Genomic DNA, 21,240 nt, shown 5'->3' with positions numbered 1-21,240 from the left:
AAATTTCATGTCAAAAATTGTAATAAATTGATGGTGAAAAAAAAGGTTTTTTTCTTTAACAATTTTTTATTTTTTAAAAAAATTATATTTCTTAGAAATGTCGTCAATTTTTGTTTAATTTTCAGATAAAATACAAAATTTCACTTCTGTAGATCTAAAATTATATAAAAGACAGATTTTTCTTTTCTTTTTTTTTGACACAATAATGGACAATGTGACTACATTCCTGAACTACTTCCTCCATTTTCACAAAGCCACAAAGCATGTACCCTGATGCATTTATCTCTGAGGGTAAAAAAGACAGTTCCATTTCTATCCTTACTGCGACAACACTGTCAGTAAAGTTTATTTTTTTCTTTAAATAATAAACAATTTTTTTTCAATGTCAAAATAATTTTCCAAAAAATTATTTCCTTCATTAAATTCTTATTAAAAAAAATAATTGAGAAGAATAATTTTATAATTTTTCATTTCATTGGAAAATATTCAATATTAAAATTTACAAAATCGATCTTTGTAACATGAAGAGAAATATAATTTTCCAAGCATTGAATAATATTTATTTTGAATTTAATTTAAACGGTTCTTGTGTCATATATTTCTCTTGACCTTGTTTCTGATGAAGAATTTATGACATTGATAAACATTTTTTTTATTTATCCCCCTAAATCGAGATAATTTATATCGTGAATTTCTTTTTTTAATTTTTTTTTTGGATATGAATATAATCATTTTATACGTCATATTTTAATTTTAATCTAAAGTAATGTACTTTTTTTCTTATAAATCTATTTGGTGATTAGGGCGACGTATTAAATATTGAATAACACAAATTATACATTTCATTGTCCAAGTTTATCGAACAGTGAATGTAAACTGGTAATGATGACAATAAATTTAGTAATTGTTTTAGTGATAACGTTCGCCGTCACTATTTACGGGTAAGTTTTTTTTTTAAACAACAAACTTTTATTTTTGATGAGCAAGTTTTAATTTTTTTTTAATTTTTAATTTTTTTTTAATTTTTAAGTTTCTATTTTTAATTTTAATCTTAATTTTTAACATTTAATTTTACTTTCTATTTTTCATATTTTATTTTTGACTTTTTACTCCTTAATTCTTAAATTTATTTTTTACTTTTTACATATTTTATTTTTATTTTTTTAGTATCAAATTTTTAATTGTTTTACTTACAAAAAAGCGGAACATACTTTTCGTATTTTTCTTTTACTTTTTTATAATTTGCTATTTTTCCTATTTTTTATTATTTTTTTTAATTAAAAAATTATTATTTCTTATTTATTCTTATTACTTTTTTTTTATTTTTATTTTCACTTTCTATTGTTTTTTTGTCATTTTAATTTCTACAATGAAATATTATTATTTTCTCTATAAATTTTCCATTTTTTTTGTTTTGCATTTTTTTTTTGTTTTTCATTTTTTTGTTTTTTTTTTGTTTGTTTTTTTTTCAGTTTCTCTTGGATAACAGTTTTGTTTACTAGAATTTTTTCACTTTGACAAATATTTTTTTTCACTGTTAATTAAATTATTCAAAGATATTTCTTTTGAATTTCACTTTTAAAAATTTTTAATTTTACTTTGAAAAGATTTTTAATTTTACTTTCAAAAATTTTTATTTTTACTTTGACATTCAATTTCACTTTCATTTTCGCATTATCGGGTTTTTCATTTTTTTAATGTGGCGGATTTTCATTTTTAATTTCATTGCTATTTTTAATTTTCCATTTTCTTTTTTATTTCAAATTTTCAGTTATAGTCATTTTCACTTTCATTGTCACATTCACTTTGATTTATTTTTAAATATAATTTTTACTATGAATTTTTTTAATTTTAATTTTGTCAGATAGTGATTTTCACTTTTATTTTCACATTCACTTTGATTTATTTTTAAATATAATTTTTAATATTAAATATTTTTCTTTTAATTTTGTCAGATAGTAATGTTCACTTTCACTTTCACTTTCATAGATTTTTTCCTATTTATTTTCACTTTTAAGCTGAGAGTCAAAATCTGTCAGTAAGGTGAGAGTGAAAGAGAAAATAAAATTTAATGTGAAAGTAAAAAATGAAAGTGAAAATGAAAGTGAAAATGAAAGTGAAAATAAATACCTGTCAAAGTAAAACTAAAACTAAATGTGAAAGGTAAAATTTCAAAGTTGTAAAAAAAATTGTAAAATATTTTCAGAGAGTAAAATTTTTGTCTTACATCCTTTTGACGTGAAATTATTTTCAGAAACGAAAATACAGAATCAGAATGGAAATTTCCAAAAGATTTTATAATTGGAGCTGCGACAGCCTCTTATCAAATTGAAGGAGCCTGGAACGAAAGTGGTAATTCTAGAAGAAATTTTACCCATCAATTTTTCAAGATCGAAATTTTTCTTTTCAAATTGTTGAAAAATCAAGTTTCCTACATTTTCTGTCCCAAACAAATTGCTTACAATAAATTTTCATTTTTAGGAAAAGGGGAGAGTGTTTGGGACCATTTCACCCATAACAAGCCCCAATTTATCGAGGATGGAAGCAATGGTGACGTGGCCTGTGACTCTTACCACAAGTACAAAGAAGATGTGTCGATACTTAAAGATATCGGCGTAAGTTTTCTTTTCTCTATCATAAAATATTTTTTTCCAATTCAACATTTTTTTAAATTACAATTTTAATTATACTTTTAATAACCATACTCTAATTACAATTATGTATTACCTCTAATTACAAATACATAATTACCTCTAGTCATCAATTTTTCCCATTATTCCAAAGTTTGACTTCTATCGCTTCTCAATAAGCTGGACAAGAATATTTCCAAGCGGTTTTCCCAATAAGATCAGTGCCGAGGGAATTAAATACTATCATGATTTAATTGATGAATTAAAAGCAAAAGGTCTGGAACCGTTTGTTACAATTTATCACTGGGATCATCCGCAAGTGCTGGAAAAACTCGGTGGATGGACCAATGAATTGATGGTTGATTGGTTCACAAGTTACGCTCGTGTTGTAATTAAGGAATTTGGTCCTAAAGTTAAATTCTTTGCAACTTTAAATGAACCGATGGTCTTCTGTCCTGAAGGCTATGGAGGACTCACTAAAGCTCCCGGTGAGTTTAAATTCCCAATTGGATTGTTACTATTTTTTTCCGATCGGAAAGTTAAATGTTTGACTATGCTTCATACTAAATTTACAGGAATTAATTTACATCTCTATGGGGAATATATTTGCATGCACAATGTTTTGAAAGCTCACGCTAGAGTTTATCATATGTACAATGATGAATTTCGTTCTACTCAAAATGGTAAAATTGGAATTGTCAATCCCTGTCAGTATTATTTTTCGAAAGACGAAAATGACACACAAACACGGGACATTGCGTTTGAGTACACCTGCGGATGGGTTTCACATCCAATATTTTCCAAGGAAGGTGATTATCCTCAGGTGATGAGGGACAGAATTGATGAGAATAGTAAACTTCAAGGATGGCCTACTTCGCGTTTGCCGAAATTTACACCGGATGAAATTAAATACATCAGGTGAGTTATTTCTTAGCTACGTGGAAAATTTGTCCGAGAGTCTCTTGGAAATTTATCACCGGAATCACTAGGGGGAATTCATTAAAATTCTCTCGAGAAGGTATGGGGAATCACTAATGGGAATTTCTCTAGAATCCCGAGGAATTTCTTTGGGACTTTTTGGGAAGTTTTCCATAAACAGACGTTTAGGGGTAATATGCCTCCTGGAAGAAGGGAGTTACGTAGGTATAATAATCATTTTTGTAATTAATTACAATAGCTCAGAAGTTCACCTTAAAACCCCTCACAATACTTACGCACTTGAACACCAGTCGAAGAACTAATGCTGAGATTTCCTACTTTCCAGTATAATAATAATTTTTGTAATTAATTACAATAGCTCAGAAGTTCACCTTAAAACCCCCCACAATACTTACGCACTTGAACACCAGTCGAAGAACTAATGCTGAGATTTCCCGTTTTTGTCTTCCTCACATGTGCCTCCTGGAGGAAGGGAGTTACGTAGGTATAATAATAATTTTTGTAATTAATTACAATAGCTCAGAAGTTCACCTTAAAACCCCCCACAATACTTACGCACTTGAACACCATTCGAAGAACTAATGCTGAGATTTTCCGTTTCCTCACATGGGATCCTTTCCCTGAATTTGTAGAATCCATTTATTCTTGCTGTTTGGTTGTCCTTTAGTGAAAATAGCCCCGTCACCACGACAAAATCTATCCAATGCGCATAATGTTTGTCAACCACCATGTTTGGACAAGCACGATGCAACATATCCATGACATCCATGATGTTTGGCAGTGAACAACCATCGTCGTGGTCTAGACTATACTTCCGAATTAATACCACATCTCAGAAAGTTACCTAAGAAGGACATTACGACTCCCAATTGTCTTTTAATTCCACTCCCTGTCGATGTAAAAACATTCCCGAAAGTCCATCTGAAAATTATCAAAAGTATTAAATACTACCCTGTAGTATTGGTTTTAGGGAGTTTGGGGTAATGCACTTCCTGGAAGGAGGGAATTATTTAGGTATAATAATAATTTTTTGTAATTAATTACAATAGCTTAGAAATTCACCTGAAAAGCTGGGAGGACTCCAAATTCCTAATTTCGATGATCCCGTTCCGAGAACTCGATATACTTCCCACGTGATAGCGTCTGGATTACTGACATGTTAGGGAATCTCCCTAGAGTCGAGTCCCAAGAAATTTCGTTCAGATTTCTTGGAAACTTTTTACAAATTTCAATTTTTTTTTTCTTCTAGGGGTTCATCAGACTTTTTTGGATTGAATCACTATACGTCGTTTATAGCAATTCCACAGATGAGGAAGAAGGGATCTTTATGGTTTAATGATGCAGGATTTTACCGGACATTCAATCCAAAATGGCCAGGAGCTGCGAGTTCATGGCTAAAGGTATTACTTGTCAAAAATATAATAATTCAACATTAATTGATTTTAATTTAATTTTTTTAAGGTTGTACCAGAAGGATTCAGACATATGCTGAACAAAATTAGAAAAGAGTATCAGAATCCAGTGGTGTATGTTACGGAAAATGGATATTCAGATAAAGATGGTCTTAATGATTATGGCCGAATGAATTATTATTATTCTTACATAAAGCAAATGTTATTGGCTATTAAGGATGGTTGTAAAGTTAAGGGTTACGCATTCTGGAGTCTTCTAGATAATTTTGAATGGGAGAAAGGCTACACGTAAGTCGTATCTTTCAAAAAGAATGTTATAATGAAAAATTTAATTTTTTCTAATGAATTTAATTTCAGTGAACGTTTTGGAATTATTCATGTGGACTTCAATGACCGAGACAGAAAGAGAGAATATAAAAATTCTGCAAAGTGGTTTAAAAATGTTCTTCGTTCTCGAAAATTGCTGCCTATCAATTCTACTGATAATTTCGTTTGAATTAATTAGTTGATTAGTTGTTACTTTGTAAATAATTGTCAATTGCTCAAGAAACTAATTTTTAGTAATCGTCATTAATTATTTCCTTCTTGCACTTTCCCAAAAGAATAAATAAATTGGAGATGATTAGCAAACGTAGAGCTAGTATCTGCAATTCTAATTTTCTTTTAACCGATCAATCTTTTAAAAAAAATGTTGCATACAAAGTATTTGCAGTATCTTCATCTTTTCTTTGGAGATAAATTTTAAATATATTTTTGTATTAATCGTTTTTGTATTCATGCAAATTATTTGTTTTAATAAACATTCAAAACTGTAAATGTAGTATACTTTCTTATCCTTTTTCCAAAATAAGTTCAAACGAAAAATTTAAAGACTGTCTTAAGGAGGAACCCATATTGAAAGGTTGATATTCAACATTCAAGCGTTTTAAAGAAATTTGTTTAAATAAAAATATTAAAAATAATAAAATAATTTAATTTAAATAATAAAAAGAGTAAAAATGTAATACAAAAAAAAAGAAAATAAATTTATTTCTTTTTATCAATAAACTGATGATGGGGACGCACTCCCACCGCTTGTCACCAACACAAAGATCTGTTTAAATATACTTAACTCATTTAATAAAAAAATATACATCTCATTGTTCTCGTTTATCGAGCAGTGAAAGTAAAGTCCTCAAGATAATGATTAAATTAGTGTTTATTTTAGTGCTATCTTTTGTTATTGTTTATGGGTAAGTTAAATAAACAATAATAGTAAATAAGGAAGAATTGTTAACCAATAGAAACCTGTTTAGAAAAATAATATTTCGATAACTATCTGCGCCATAAATTTCTTAATATGAATTACGTATGCCAACATTTTTTAGAAACTATTTATTATTTTGGAGAAACTATTTCTTTTAATTTTTATATTTTAAATATTTTCTTCCAGAAAAAAGAATTTCAGAGAAATTTATCAATTTCCAAAAGATTTTATAATTGGAGCTGCGACAGCCTCTTATCAAATTGAAGGAGCCTGGAATGAGAGTGGTAATTAAATTCTATTATCGCATTCCAGCTTTGATAAAATTGTTTTTTAAATAATTAAGAAAATTCTTGTTTTAAATTTGGCATGAATATTAATTATAATTTTATCCTTTGTTTTCATATTGCAAATCAAAAAAATCATTTTAAGTTACAATTTTGCAAAGAAAAAAAATTTTTTATTCAGGAAAAGGAGAAAGTGTTTGGGACTGGTTCACCCACAATAAACCATGGATGATCAAGGATAAAAGTAATGGTGATGTGGCTTGTGACTCTTACCACAAATACAAAGAGGATGTATCAATTCTAAAAGACATTGGAGTAAGTCAAATGATTTTCATAAATCCAAAGCACCCTCTATTATACACTATTTTCCACAGTTTGATTTCTACCGCTTCTCAATAAGTTGGACTAGAATATTTCCAAGTGGTTTTCCTAATAGAATCAATTCAGCAGGAATTAGATATTATGAGAATTTAATTGACGAACTGCGCTCGAAAGGTCTCGAACCATTTGTTACAATTTATCACTGGGATCATCCGGAGGTACTGGAAAAACTTGGAGGATGGACCAATTCACTGATGATCGATTGGTTTACAAGCTATGCTAGAGTTATCATTCAAGAACTTGGACCTAAAGTTAAATTTTTTGCCACAGTGAACGAACCTATGGATTTTTGTCACAAGGGCTATGAAGGTTTGGATCGAACTCCAGGTGAGGGAATTATAATTCTCTTAATATTGATTACTAACTAAGGAGCTGGAGATACATCCAGACCCTCAATTGGTGAATAAGTTTCATCTACTAAAAGTCGTCTATTTGTAATTGTAGCTTTAGATCCAGACTCGTATGCGGAATATATTTGCATGCACAATGTTCTGAAAGCACACGCAAAAGTTTATCGTATGTATGATGAAGAATTCCGACCATCACAAAAGGGAAAAATGGGAATTGTCATTCCTTGTCAGTATTACTATTCAAAACTGGAAAATGACACTTTGACGCAAGACATAGCCTTTCAGTATTCATGTGGTTGGACGGCACATCCAATTTTTTCCAGTGATGGTGATTACCCTGAGGTTATGAAGAATCGAATTGATGAAAATAGTAAAATTCTCGGTTGGCCTTGGTCAAGATTGCCAAAATTCACCGAAAGTGAAATTAAGTACATAAAGTAAGTATAATTTTTCAATTCTAATAAACTTTTAGCCTCTAGGGAATATTAATTCCACAAATAATGCATTTGTAGTGAATGCAATAGCATAGACTCAATAGTTTAATTTAATGTGTGAATTTATTCTTTATATCAAACAATGAAGATCAGACAATCAAACGCACTTCTTAAATGTAGTATGGCTGCAAAAGGTAATGTTTGACATAACAAACATTTCTCAAATGAAACGTAAAATTGATAATTCGGCAGAGCCATCTCATTTTGGACCAAAAAGCTAAAAACAACTTAATAAATTATTTAATAGTGGAAAAAATTTTAAAAACAGAACATTAATGTAACTAACAAAAGGTAAACACTTACAGAGGGACGTCGGACTTTTTTGGAATCAATCATTATACATCGTACATTGCCGTTCCAATCGAAAAGAAGGATGGAGGTTTATGGTTCAATGACGCAGGATATTACAGAACGTTCGATCCAAAATGGCCCCCAACTGCCAGTTCATGGTTCAAGGTAAGGTGCATGTCCTAATAATAATAATAATAATAATTATATTTTACTAATTAGTAAACCAAAAGGACAGCATATATGCATTTGATTGTACAAATTATCGAAAATTGAAAGTAGTTAAAATATTCCCTTAGGTAGTACCGGAAGGTTTTAGAAATATTCTGAATAAAATAAGAACAGAATACAATAATCCAGTGGTGTATGTTACCGAAAATGGTTATTCAGATCGCGATGGCTTGAATGATGACAATCGACATAAATATTATTATTCGTATATAAAGCAAATGCTACTGGCCATTAGGGATGGATGTAATGTTAAAGGTTATGCAATTTGGAGTCTTTTGGACAACTGGGAATGGGAAGACGGTTATACGTAAGTATTTTCCGAGTATTTTCAAAACAAAAAATTTATTGTATAGGTATAATTAATTATTTTTAAGATATCCTTATATATAGTCCAAATATAAGTAAAAAAAATAATAACTTTAAAATAATAACTTAAAATTTTTTTCAAAATTTTTCAAACTTGGAGGGGTATAAATTTTATACCCTTCATTTTTCAAACTTATATCCCTTTCAGGGGTATAATATATATATATATATATATATATATATATATATATATATATTAATAAATATTTGTAATGTATCACAGTGAACGATTTGGAATTATTCATGTTGACTTTAAGGACCCCAATCGGACAAGAACATACAAAAATTCTGCCAAATGGTTTAAAGATGTTCTACGAACTCGAAAACTTCTTCGCATCAATGATTACATATAATTTTGCAATTTGTCAATTTAAAAAGTTGCATTAATTTAAATAAAACATTAAAATGTACAATTATGCTTGCTTTTCCTTCGAGAATAAAAAAAAGTCGTTTGCCTTGTTATGTATATATATATGGGGCATTCCACGCCAAGTCGGACACCTTTTGACTTTTGCATCTCCGATTTTTTTCAAATATTTTTTTTCTTTTAGTGCTGGTTGAAAGGAACTTCCATGATTTTTTTCAAATTTTTTCATGAAGTAATTTAAGAGATCTGGGTTTTTGAAAAATCACGTTTTTTACATAAATTTTGTTTTTAAATGCTTATAACTCGGACAAAAATTGATCAAATTGGACGTTCGATATATGAAAATTTTTGTTTTTACACGTAGTTTTTGATAAAAATATTAAAAAAAAATTTTTTTTTAATTTACCAAAAAAATTTTAAATTTTAAAAATAAAATTTAATTTTTAAGAATGTATGTATCGATCGATTTTTTTCAAAATTTTTTGTAAGAAACTGGTACTAAATTAAGAATTTTTAATCCTTGTCTGATTGTGGGCAAACGATGGGATCTATTTATTTTGTAATTTTTAATTTTTGTATACGCAGTGAAAACGGTAGGTAGCCAAATGCGTAACTTGACATTTGACCAAATCACGCAAATTTTTCAAACCAAAACTGTTTTCAGACTGAGTCTCTCCGAACTTAACCTTCTTACTGTTTAAAAAAGTGATTTGATCAAATTGCAAGTTAGGCATTTGGCTACCTACCGTTTTACAAAAATTAAAAATTTCAAAATAAATAGATCCCATCGTTTGCCCACAATCAGACAAGGATTAAAAATTCTTAATTTAGTACCAGTTTCTTACAAAAAATTTTGAAAAAAATCGATCGATACATACATTCTTAAAAATTAAATTTTATTTTTAAAATTTAAAATTTTTTTGGTAAATTAAAAAAAAATTTTTTTTAATATTTTTATCAAAAACTACGTGTAAAAACAAAAATTTTCATATATCGAACGTCCAATTTGATCAATTTTTGTCCGAGTTATAAGCATTTAAAAAAAAAAATTATGTAAAAAACGTGATTTTTCAAAAACCCAGATCTCTTAAATTACTTCATGAAAAAATTTGAAAAAAATCATGGAAGTTCCTTTCAACCAGCACTAAAAGAAAAAAAATATTTGAAAAAAATCGGAGATGCAAAAGTCAAAAGGTGTCCGACTTGGCGTGGAATGCCCCATATATATGTCGTAGGCAAGTAGAAGAATCAGGCATCAGCAAAAAAATTACAGATTTGAATTTTTTTATTGAAATTAATAATTATCTATTATTATAATAAGATTTGTAATTACCAGGGACCGTCTCAAAAGTTAAGTGTCGTTTTAGTTTCTAAGTTGACACGAAACTAAACAAACAAAATTATATTATAGTTTCGTGTCGACTCGAAACTAAATTAACGTCTAAATATTTTAGTTTAATATCAAATTGAAACTGAATAAACTGATTAAATTAAGTTTCGTGTCGACTCGAAACAAAAAATTGAAAAACATAATTATTTAGTGTCAATCACAGAAAAATTATTGTTTCCTTTGACTTACGTAACTCGAGCAACTTAAGTCTAATGTAACTATTTAATGTAACTTATTAATGTAACTTACGTAATGAATGAAACTTACGTATGTTACGTAAACAGAGTAAATTACGTAAGTTACGTAACTAGAATCTCTTACGTAATTATTGAAACTTGCGTAAGTTGCGTAACTAGAGTAAATTATCTATTTAACAGAATTTACGTAAGTTACGTAATTGATTACAGTTACGTATGTTATGTAAACAGTAAATAACATAAATAAAGTAACTTACGTAAAAATTTAACTTACGTAAGTTACGTAACTAGAATGTCTTACGTAATTATTGAAACTTGCGTAAGTTGCGTAACCAGAGTAACTTATGTATTTAACAGAACTTACGAAAGTTACGTAATTATAACAACTAACGAAAACTTGCATAATTTGTCTAGTTACGTAACTTACGTAAGCTGTATTTCTTACTCAAGTTACTTTAGTTATGCTATTTACTTTGTTTACGTAACTTACATAAGTTGTTCTAGTTACGTAACTTACGTAAGTTGTTTTATTTACGTAACTTACGTAAGTTGTTCTAGTTACGTAACTTTCGTAAGTTGTTTTATTTACGTAACTTACGTAAGTTGCTTTAGTTACATAACTTGCGTAAGTTGTTCTAGTTATGTAACTTACGTAAGTTGTTCTAGTTATGTAACTTACGTAAGTTGTTCTAGTTACGTAACTTACGTAAGATACTATAATTACGGAAGTTCCCCTAAATACGTAATATATTCTAGTTACGTAACTGACGTAAGTTCTATTTCATACGTAAGACATTCTAGTTACGTAACTGACATAATTTCTATTTCTTACGTAAGTTACTCTAGTTACATGATTTACTCTGGTTCATATAAGTTACATTAATTAATAATTACTTAAGTTGCTCGAGTTACGTAAGTCAAGTGAAACAATTTTTTTGTGATTGACACTAAATAATTATGTATTTTTCAATCTTTTGTTTCGAGTCGACACGAAACTTAATTCAATCAGGTAATTTATTTTTGAGTCGACACAAAACTAAATAGTTTGAAATACATTTGTTTTTGGATTATTCAAGAACTAAAACGAAAGTATAATTTTCTATTTTGTTTCGTTTTAACATCGGTCTCTGGTAATTATACTGTTTTTACGAAATTATAATATCCCAAGTATGTATTATAATAGAAAAAATAAATTAATGTAAATAAAAAAGTAGTAAACTTGCAAATGTTTTACAATTCTCTCTTATAGAAAATATTAATTATCTGATCATGAAAAAACTCGACTATATTATCAAGTTTCATCACTTATTATTCTAGTTGCAAGATAGAGACAATTTTCAACAAGTGAACATGATAACAATTAGCCAAATAAAATTGTGATAAAAATTTTCTATTCGTTAGGTTTGATAAATAATTCAATAGTGTTTTTATTAATCAAAAAATGAAAAACATGTGCTTTTCAATAATACAAGATAATAAAAATTAAACTAATAAAATATTTATAAAATATTTATAAAGTACACATTTATTTAAATAAATAACGTAAATTTCAAGTTAATGTAGAATCAATTTTTTAAATATAAGATGAAATCAAGTGGAGTAAAATTTTCTTCGTTTGTAACAATTTTTCTCATCAATTCTGTTCTGATTTCTTCGACGAGGGCAAACATTGGCGATTTTTTCGAATCTATAGATATTGAGGATCTTTTTTATAATTTAGGACCAACGAAGCTATTGGCAATATTTTTCAATGAAACAAATTCAGTGTCTAGTGCAGAATGTTTAAAGGATCTTTCATCTTACAAAATTGGTTTACAACGAGAAGAAAAATGGGCAAAAACGAGTAAATATTTTTATAGAAAAATTTTATATTAATACAAATTTCCTTACTGATTTTTATACTATAAAAAAATTTTCCCTACTAAAAAAACAAAGCAATGACATCTTGAAAACTGTTCATTTGTATCAAAATTGTCCCAATTAATTTATTTCTACAATTGGATCTTGTATATTTGAAAAAAAATGTCTATTTTAAATTTTGAAAATCTGACACTAGATTCGTAATCGCAGAGCTCGAAGACCCCGAAGAAATTTAAAAGCGAATTTGGGGAAATTTAAAAAAATTAGATTTCGATATTTTCTTATTAATATTTTTTTATAATAATAATAATCGTACTACCTGATTATTTTTTTAATTGTAGCAGCGGCCATTCGGATTAGAAAGAAATTTACCCCTAATTAATTGATTGACTTTCATAAGAATAACATAAATTTTTCTAAGTGGGACACATGTGTCCCGGAGTGGGACACTAGAGAATGAACCTTATATTAAAGATCTGTTGGGCTATTTTCTAATTTATACCCCAAAATACCTAATAAAAATATTCTTCTAGTGTTAGATTCGTCCACAAAAGTACCATCTGGCATTTTAGCAGCAAATATCATTGACTTCGGATGGTTTGATCAGTGTATGTCAGTGCAAGTCATCAAAGATGGATCCAATATTCTCGGCAATCATTGCACTTACACCCTCTATTTTTCCTACAAAAATCAATCAATTTACATTAATCCAATTATGTCCATTTGTTTACCTCTCTCGTGTACGGAAAATGACTTGAATCAAGTTCTTCATAAGCGACTAGAGGAAGTGGACGGATATCAGAAATACCAAATTTGGAGTAATGAGGTCCTCTGTTCCACTGCTCCTTCACCATCAATAAAAACTGGAGCTGTCATTTTTATGTAATATTTTTTTTACTTTTTTTACTTTTTTACTTTTTTACTTTTTTACTTTTTACTTTTTACTTTTTACTTTTTACTTTTTACTTTTTACTTTTTTGACTTTTGTACTAATAGAAATGAATACTAAATTTTCTTTCAGAACAATTAGCACTGTTATTGTAGTTATACTACTAATTGCTACAATTCTGGATCTAGCTACAATTAAAAGGAACCAATGGAGTAAATTTTCAAAAAGAATCTGCAAATTTTCGATTAGGAAATACTTTACAAATATCATAAGTTTGAAAGATGGGGATAATTCAATTTCTGTTTTACATGGCCTAAGAGCCACTAGTACACTATCAATAGTAATGGGTCACGGTTTACTTATGAAATCCTTTCAGTCAATTGCAAATCCCTTGGAATTTATGGAAGTAGGAATAAGAAAAAGTTAATTCTTTTTTACTTTTATTTATAAACAAATATTACTTTAAAGTGCTCTTTTTTCAGAATCCTCCACACATAATGATACTTGGGACATTTGTCATTTATAGCGTTGAGACATTCTTCACGATTAGTGGCTTTTTGGTCTCATACATATTTTGCAAAAAATACATGTCGTCTACAAAAAAATTCAAATTATTCTCATATTACTTGCATCGTTACATTAGGTATGGAAATGGTTAATTAATTATTTTTTGTTTACTGTATAATTTTAGCACTTTTATTAATGATTTCTTTCAATCAAAGATTAACTCCTGCAATTGCTGCTCTCCTGTTTTCATCAATGTTCTGTACTTACTTGTTTATTTCGGGACCCAAATTTAGAAAGATATCTAAAGACTTCATAGCTGAAGCATGTGAAGATAAATGGTGGTCAGTACTCTTATACGTTAACAATATGGTCGATAAGGATAAATACGTAAGTTCTTAATAATACTCTCCAATTGTAAATTTTTTCTATTTAGGGGAGATTTATCCCTGACTACAAATTTGATATGACGATGTTAGATTTAAAAACCGTGATAAGTACTGAAAGTCTAATATTGTAATTTTACAGTGTATGGCCCACTTATGGTCTACAGCTGTAGATTCACAATTATTTCTGATATCTCCAATTATTCTAATACCCCTTGTCAAGAGACCGAAATTTGGTTTATCATTTTTGGGTTTGTTGATTATTGTTTCTATTATAATTCCTGCTGTTATCACTGCCGTCAATGAGTATCCCTTCTTTATAAATCATGAAGTAGGGTAAGTAATAGTTACTAAATCTAAATAATCAGGGTTTGCCACGCTTTACCTCATTTCAAATTCCCTGACAGTTTTTAAAACTACACTTATTATTTTACCAAATTAAATCTATTTTACATTTATTTAAGAATTTCTGTATAGTTGTAAAATTAATCGAAAACATCATTTATTATTTTTCCATATAGGAATTAAAATTTACATTTCACATTCAAACCTTTTAAAATGCAATAACTTAAAAGAATATTATTATAAAACATCAATATTTTATATTATAGGAATTATTCGGAAATTCTTCAATTAAGGGCATTTGAACCTTGATGACGTTACAGATTGTGCAAAGAATGTGTGACGTCATCAAGGTTCAAATGCCCTTAAATAAAAATTATAAAATAGAAACTTCAAATATTTCAAAATAAATCCATTAAACTTTTTTTTAAAAAAATAATTCTACACAATTGTTATAGTTAAAAGTATGAAAAATTCAGATTTTCAAAAATTTTATAATTTGAAAATTTTACGAAAGTTCAATTATTTTTAAATACAAAAATAAATAATTTATTGAATAATTGAATGTTTCTTACAACTGAAACAAAACTAGAATTTTATTAAAATTTTTGAAAAAATTGAATTCTTTAGAAGAATTTTATTAAAATTATATAAAGAATTGCATTTTTTGAGAAATTTATATCAATTAATATTTAAAATTTCAAACCGAAAGTCATTTCTAAATCAATTTTTATTAGGAAATTCAACGAGAATTCAATTATTCAAATATATAGATAAATAATTTTTTCAATATAATTTAATGTTTCTTAAAATTGTACTAAAAATAATTGAAATTCTGCGATGAGTTTTCATTCATATTAATGGGAAAATAATTGAATTCCTAAAAAAGAATTTTATTATTTATAAAAATAATTGAATTCCTAAAAAAGAATTTTATTATTTATAAAAATAATTGAATTATTGCGAAGAAATGTATAAAAAAAATTGTAAATAATTGAATTCCAGTAGAATTTTTACTATATTTATGAAAATAATTAAATGTTTGCGCGGAATTTTATTAAAATTTGTTTTAAATAATTATTTAAAAAAAATTTTAACAAAATTCCACGCAAACATTTAATTATTCTTTTGGAAAATTTTATTCAAATGATAATTAAATTTTGCAGCAGAATTTTATTTATTTATAAAGATAATTGAAATTTTTACCTGAATTTTTAAAAATTTTTCAACATAAATAATTGAATTTTTGCGACAAATTTGATTACTTTTGAAAATAATTGAATTTCTAATATTATTTTTAACTTTCCTAAAAAAAAATTTTATTATTTTAGTGTTTTTAACTAAAATTCATATTGAAATTTATTTTTATTCATTTATTTTTATTCATATATCTAATAATTTATTGAATTCGATTAAATTTGTATTAAAAATATAATTGCAATTTTGCGTTGAGTTTTTTTTATTTCTCAAAAATCTAAATTCTTTAAAATTTCTAATTTTAATTGAAAATTGAAATTTAATGAAATTTCATATTAATACAATATTCAATTTTACCTAAAATTTCGATTATTCTGACGATTCTTGAATGAAAAAAAAAATTAGAAATTAAAAACTTCAAATAATTAAAAATAAAATTCCATTAAACTTTTTGAGAAAAATTAATACTATAAATTTCCTTAAAAATCTTGTCAAGAATTTAATTATTTTTAAAGATAATAAAAATTATTCGCAGGAATTCACATTATTTTCAAAAATTTGAATAACATTCTTCGAAATAATTCAATTATATTTTTAAAATTGACAAAATTCTTCGCAAGAATTCAATTATTTTTAAAATTGATAAAATTCTCAGTAAGAATTCAATTATTATTTTCAAAAATAATAAAATTCTTCATATAAATATTCAATTATTTTCAATATTAATTTTTACGTAATTTCGATTATTCTGACATTCCTTCAATTAAATATTATATTAGAAAATAAAAACTTTAAGAATTGAAGAAAAATTGATTAAACTTTTTAAAAAAAATTAATTCTACATAATTGTTAATTATAAGTATGAAAAGTTCAAATTTTCCAAGATTTTAATTTGAAACCTTTTTAATAAAATTCAATTATTTCTAAAAATTTACGCTATATTGCTTTCAATATTCAATAATAATCTAAAATTTTAACTGAAATTCATTTTTAAATCAATATTTACTAAAAAAAAAATCCACGAGAATTCAATTATTTAAATACAAAAATAAATATTTTATTAAATAATAATTGAATGTTTCTTGAAATTGAATTTTAATAAAAATTTTAAGAATAAGTTCATTTTTCGATTAAAATTTTAATTAAAAATAATTTAATTTTTTCAAAAAATTTTATAAGAGTTTTTGAAAATAATTGAAATTTTGCCAAGAATTTTATTAAAATTTTAGAAAATAATTTAAATTTGAAGAAAAATTTATAAAGATTATTGAAATTTTGACGAGAATTTTTAAAATTTTTTTTAAATGTCTACGAAGAATTATATATTAATTTTTGAAAATAATTGAATTCTTAAGACGAATTTTATTGAAATAGATAGACATTGAAAATAATTGAATTTTGACAAATTTTTGAAATTGTATTAAAATTTCTACAAACAATTTTATTAAAATTATTTTGAAAAAAAAATAAATTATTACAAAGAATTTCATTAAAATTTTTGAAAATAATTTAATTTTTGGAATAAATTTAATTAAAATTTTATAAAAAAAAAAAAAAAATACTTAAATTCTAATTTAAATAAATTGTAGCAAAAGTTTCTAAAATAATTGAAATTGAATAAAATTGAAAATTGAAATTGAATTGAAATTGAAATTGAAATTGAATAATTGAATTTCTTTGAGGAATTTTAATAAAATTTTTAAGAATAATTTCATTTTTCGAGGAATTACATATTAAAATTATGATTACTTTCTAGATTTGAACGTATGATGGAATCTTTTAGAAATTTATATACGCAAACTTATGCGAGAGCAAGTCCTTGGCTTATTGGAGTTCTTCTTGGTTATATAGTTAATAAATCGACAAAGGATCTAACGAAGGTATGTTAGTAATTTTCTATATAATTCGAATAAGCAGATTTTAATGATAAAATAAAAAAAAATGAAAAAAAAACCTTTTTATACCCTTTAAGAGGATGATCAGTAAATGCTAGAAAATATTCATCAGAAGCCAAAAAAGTTGCTATATTGCTACTTTTCAGAACAAAAAAAAATCTACAATTTACCTTTTCAATCTGATTAATATTTGAAAATTCATTTACAGAATACAATTATCTTTTGGTGGACATTCACAATAATTTCTTTTTTATTTTGTTTTATTGGATTAACATCGTTCTACCTGAATGGCTATAAATACAACGTAATATGGGAATCTATTTATTGCTCATTATCCCGACCATTGTGGTCAATTGGAATATCTTGGATTATTTATGCCAGTATTCATGGTTACGGAGGTAGGATATTAAAAATAAAGTAACAAATTCAGGGTTCTATTACATTCATTTACAAATTTCTTTAATTGTAAAATTATTCAAAAACATCAATAACTTCTTTTTTAAATAAAGTAAAAATTTTTTTTTTTTTTTTTTTTTTTTTTTTTTTTTTTATTAAATCATTATTATTTTTCTGTAGGAATTAAAATTCTTCAAAACATTCAAATTCAAGCCTTTTTGAAATTCAACAACTTATAAGAATATTATTACAAAACATGAAAAGGCGATAAAAAAAAAAAAAAAAAATGAAAAGAAAAAAAAATGAAAATAATAATAATAATAATAATAATAATAATAATAATGTTTTGTAATAATTTAAATTATCATAAAATTTTCTAAAATAAATTAATTATTTACAGAAATCCTAAAAAAATCCTTCGCAAGAATCCAACTATTTTTTACAAATAGTACAATTTCACAAAAAAATTCAATTATTTAAAAAAAAATATAATAAAATTCGTTGCAATAATTCAATTATTTTCAAAAAAATAATAATAAATCGATTATTCGTTAATTCATTTTTAAATCAATTTTTATTAGAAAATTCTAGAAAAATTCAATTATTTAAATTAAAAAATAAATAATTTATTGAATAATTGAATGTTTGTTAAAATTTAATTCTCATAAAGAATATTATCAATAAATTTTTAAATAATTGAATTCAATTGACAAATTTTAATAAAATTTTGAAGAATAATTTAAATAAAAAATTAATTAATTAATTAATTGAATTAATTATTATTTAATTAATTTAATTATTAATTTAATTAATTAAAATTTTTTTTTAATTTTATATTTTTTTTTACATTTATCGAGAAATTTTATTAAAATATTGTATTTAAAAAATAATTAAAATTCTGCGATGAGTTTTATTATTTATCAAAATAATTAAAATTTTCCTAAGAGTTTTATGAAAATTTTCATAAAATAATTGAATACCAGAGAAGAATTTTATTATTTATAAAGATACTTGGAATTTTAACAAGAATTATTATTTTTTTTTTATATTTTTGAACATAATTGGATTTCTGCGAAAAATTTTATTATACTTTTGAAAATAATTGAATTCTTTCAACAAATTTTATTCAAATTTATAAAAATATCTGTATTTTTGTGAAGAATTTTATTATTTATATAAATAATTGAATTCTTACAACGAATTTTATTCAAGTTTATAAAAAATAAAATTGAATTTCGGTGAAGAATTTTATTATTTATAAAAATAATTGAATTCTTGAAAAGAACTAATGTTAAATTTTTTTAAATAATCAAATTCTTGCGACGAATTTTATAAAAATCTTTTTAAATAATTGATATTTTTCGAAAAATTTTATGAAATTTTGTATATTTTAAATTTATTGAATTCCCGTGAAAATTTTATTACTTATGAAAATAATTGAATTATTTCAAAGAAATTTATTTAAATATTGAATAATTGAATTCCTGTGGAATTTTGACAAGAATTTTATTATTTATTAAAAAAAAAAATTGAATTCTTGAAAAAATTTTATAAAAATCTAATTGATATTTTTCGAAAAATTTTTTTTTTTGAATTTATTGAATTTCCGTGAAAATATTATTACTTATGAAAATAATTGAATTATTTCAAAGAAATTTTTTAAATATTGAATAATATTTAATTCCTGTGGAATTTTATTAAAATTTTTAAAAATAATTGAATTTCGATGAAGAATTTTATTATTTATAAAGATAATTGAAATTTTGACGAGAATTTTTTTTTTTAATTTTTGAACATAATTGAAATTCTGCGAAGAATTTTTGTGACTTTTGAAAATAATTGAATTTCTGTAATTATTTGTAACTTTTTCCAAAATTCAATTTTTTTTTTTTTTTTTTTTTTTTAGTATTTTTAACTAAAATTCTTCTATCAATCGAGTATTTATGAAAATTGTAAAAATTATTCATAAAATAATTTATAAGTCATAATTTTATGATAGTTTTTGAAAAATTAAGTTATTTAAAAAGAAATTATTGTCAGAAATTGAAAAAATTGAATGTTTTGTATTAAAATTCGAGGTAATTTCATATAGTTTACGAGGCAAAAAGGAAAAAAAATGCAGAGTTTTCTCATGAATTTTAAAAATTCAATTTTTTCCAGTACTTGTAGTAAAAATCCCTGACTTTTCCCTGAATTCCCTGACCTGTGGCAACCCAGCAAATTCCACAATTTATTATTATTATTATTTATTATTTATTTTATTATTTATTTATTATTCAATTCAAGATTTCAATATTTTTAACAAAATACTTTTTTTTTACATTTGTTTCAGGAATAGTAACAAAATTTTTGTCACTACCCATTTTTTATCCAATTAGTAGATTGTCATTTTGTATATATTTAGTTCACATCATGAATGAGGCATTACATTATCAAACGATAAGAACGCCCATATATTTTACAATATTTTCTACAGTAAGTGTGTATCTAATAAGTGGTAATGATTTTAGGTACAATAATATTATTAAGGAAAGTTAATTTAAAGTACTTTTCTCATTTATTTAAATTATATTATAATTCAACAGATTTCTGAATTAATTGTCGACATTGTTGAAGCAGTAATTATTGCCTGCTTCTGGAGTATCATTTTTGAATTACCAGCTCAGACTTTGGAAAAAATATTGTCGGGACGTAACAAAAGATAAGATTTATGAATATATTTATTTATTGTTATAAATTTGTAAATTATATTAATAAATTGAAATATGTTAATAATGTTATAATTCAAATTTTCAAATATATATTTAAATTATAATAGAAATAAAAATTATAATTTAACCCTTTCGTACCTCCAAGAAACGGCTAAATACGAATCTACAGTCAGATTTTAAAAATTCAAAATGGCGGATCCAATATGGCGGACGAAATTTTTAGAAGTGTCTGGATTTGCTTGAAATTTGGTACCCAGGGGTTTTTGGCATCGATGATTATGAATCCGATGTCGCAGTTTTTAAAAATTCAAAATGGCGGATCCAATATGGCGGACAAAAGAAAATTTTTAATTGATCGGATTTGCTGAAAAAAAAATTCGTTTTTAAAAAAATATAAGCGAAAATAAAAATTGGTATTTTTTCAAATGTCAAATAATTATTATACAAAGAAAAATAAAATTAAAATTAAATTAATCGTTTATTTA

General features: G+C 25.1%; 3 protein-coding genes across 5 annotated transcripts; all 3 read left to right on the top strand.

Moving 5' to 3' along the window:
* The first annotated feature begins 314 nt into the window (after positions 1 to 314).
* On the top strand, positions 315 to 5,797 carry LOC122503509 (myrosinase 1-like). 2 transcript variants are annotated; one of them, XM_043614078.1, is made up of 9 exons: positions 315 to 334; positions 804 to 941; positions 2,255 to 2,352; positions 2,482 to 2,615; positions 2,785 to 3,118; positions 3,206 to 3,548; positions 4,819 to 4,969; positions 5,031 to 5,269; positions 5,339 to 5,797. In XM_043614078.1, the coding sequence occupies exons 2-9, from the start codon at positions 883 to 885 to the stop codon at positions 5,475 to 5,477; spliced, it is 1,497 nt and encodes a 498-aa protein (XP_043470013.1). In that variant the 5' UTR covers positions 315 to 334; positions 804 to 882; the 3' UTR covers positions 5,478 to 5,797. The 2 variants fall into 2 exon arrangements, with proteins under 2 accessions (XP_043470013.1, XP_043470012.1); XM_043614077.1 differs by lacking the exon at positions 315 to 334 and having other exon boundaries at positions 512 to 941.
* Positions 5,798 to 6,101: 304 nt separating this feature from the next.
* On the top strand, positions 6,102 to 9,031 carry LOC122503508 (myrosinase 1-like). Its single transcript, XM_043614076.1, has 8 exons — positions 6,102 to 6,213; positions 6,414 to 6,511; positions 6,693 to 6,826; positions 6,886 to 7,219; positions 7,337 to 7,679; positions 8,042 to 8,192; positions 8,324 to 8,562; positions 8,845 to 9,031. The coding sequence occupies exons 1-8, from the start codon at positions 6,164 to 6,166 to the stop codon at positions 8,972 to 8,974; spliced, it is 1,479 nt and encodes a 492-aa protein (XP_043470011.1). The 5' UTR covers positions 6,102 to 6,163; the 3' UTR covers positions 8,975 to 9,031.
* Positions 9,032 to 10,150: 1,119 nt separating this feature from the next.
* Positions 10,151 to 20,802, top strand: LOC122503506 (nose resistant to fluoxetine protein 6-like). Of its 2 annotated transcripts, XM_043614075.1 has the most exons (11): positions 10,151 to 11,705; positions 12,296 to 12,418; positions 12,969 to 13,317; positions 13,457 to 13,730; positions 13,807 to 13,967; positions 14,047 to 14,218; positions 14,357 to 14,550; positions 17,510 to 17,633; positions 17,857 to 18,046; positions 20,377 to 20,519; positions 20,630 to 20,801. In XM_043614075.1, coding segments are annotated over exons 2-11 (1,728 nt in total). In that variant the 5' UTR covers positions 10,151 to 11,705; positions 12,296 to 12,417; the 3' UTR covers positions 20,750 to 20,801. The 2 variants fall into 2 exon arrangements, with proteins under 2 accessions (XP_043470010.1, XP_043470009.1); XM_043614074.1 differs by lacking the exon at positions 10,151 to 11,705 and having other exon boundaries at positions 12,113 to 12,418; positions 20,630 to 20,802.
* The last annotated feature ends 438 nt before the right edge of the window (positions 20,803 to 21,240 follow it).

This window comes from Leptopilina heterotoma, unplaced genomic scaffold, assembly GCF_015476425.1.
Source record: "Leptopilina heterotoma isolate Lh14 unplaced genomic scaffold, ASM1547642v1 Lhet_263, whole genome shotgun sequence".
Taxonomy (NCBI): Eukaryota; Metazoa; Arthropoda; class Insecta; order Hymenoptera; family Figitidae; genus Leptopilina; species Leptopilina heterotoma.
This window is presented reverse-complemented; position numbering and strand designations above follow the sequence as displayed.

Excerpts from the sequence above, each read along its gene's own strand:
- LOC122503509 (XM_043614078.1), top strand. The coding sequence starts at position 883 with ATGATGACAATAAATTTAGTAATTGTTTTAGTGATAACGTTCGCCGTC. Across the intron at positions 2,353-2,481 it reads AGGAGCCTGGAACGAAAGTG|GAAAAGGGGAGAGTGTTTGG; the intron begins GTAATTCTAGAA and ends TTTCATTTTTAG. Across the intron at positions 3,549-4,818 it reads GATGAAATTAAATACATCAG|GGGTTCATCAGACTTTTTTG; the intron begins GTGAGTTATTTC and ends TTTTTCTTCTAG.
- LOC122503508 (XM_043614076.1), top strand. The coding sequence starts at position 6,164 with ATGATTAAATTAGTGTTTATTTTAGTGCTATCTTTTGTTATTGTTTAT. Across the intron at positions 6,512-6,692 it reads AGGAGCCTGGAATGAGAGTG|GAAAAGGAGAAAGTGTTTGG; the intron begins GTAATTAAATTC and ends TTTTTTATTCAG. Across the intron at positions 8,193-8,323 it reads CTGCCAGTTCATGGTTCAAG|GTAGTACCGGAAGGTTTTAG; the intron begins GTAAGGTGCATG and ends ATATTCCCTTAG.
- LOC122503506 (XM_043614074.1), top strand. The coding sequence starts at position 12,160 with ATGAAATCAAGTGGAGTAAAATTTTCTTCGTTTGTAACAATTTTTCTC. Across the intron at positions 17,634-17,856 it reads CGACAAAGGATCTAACGAAG|AATACAATTATCTTTTGGTG; the intron begins GTATGTTAGTAA and ends ATTCATTTACAG. Across the intron at positions 18,047-20,376 it reads CAGTATTCATGGTTACGGAG|GAATAGTAACAAAATTTTTG; the intron begins GTAGGATATTAA and ends CATTTGTTTCAG.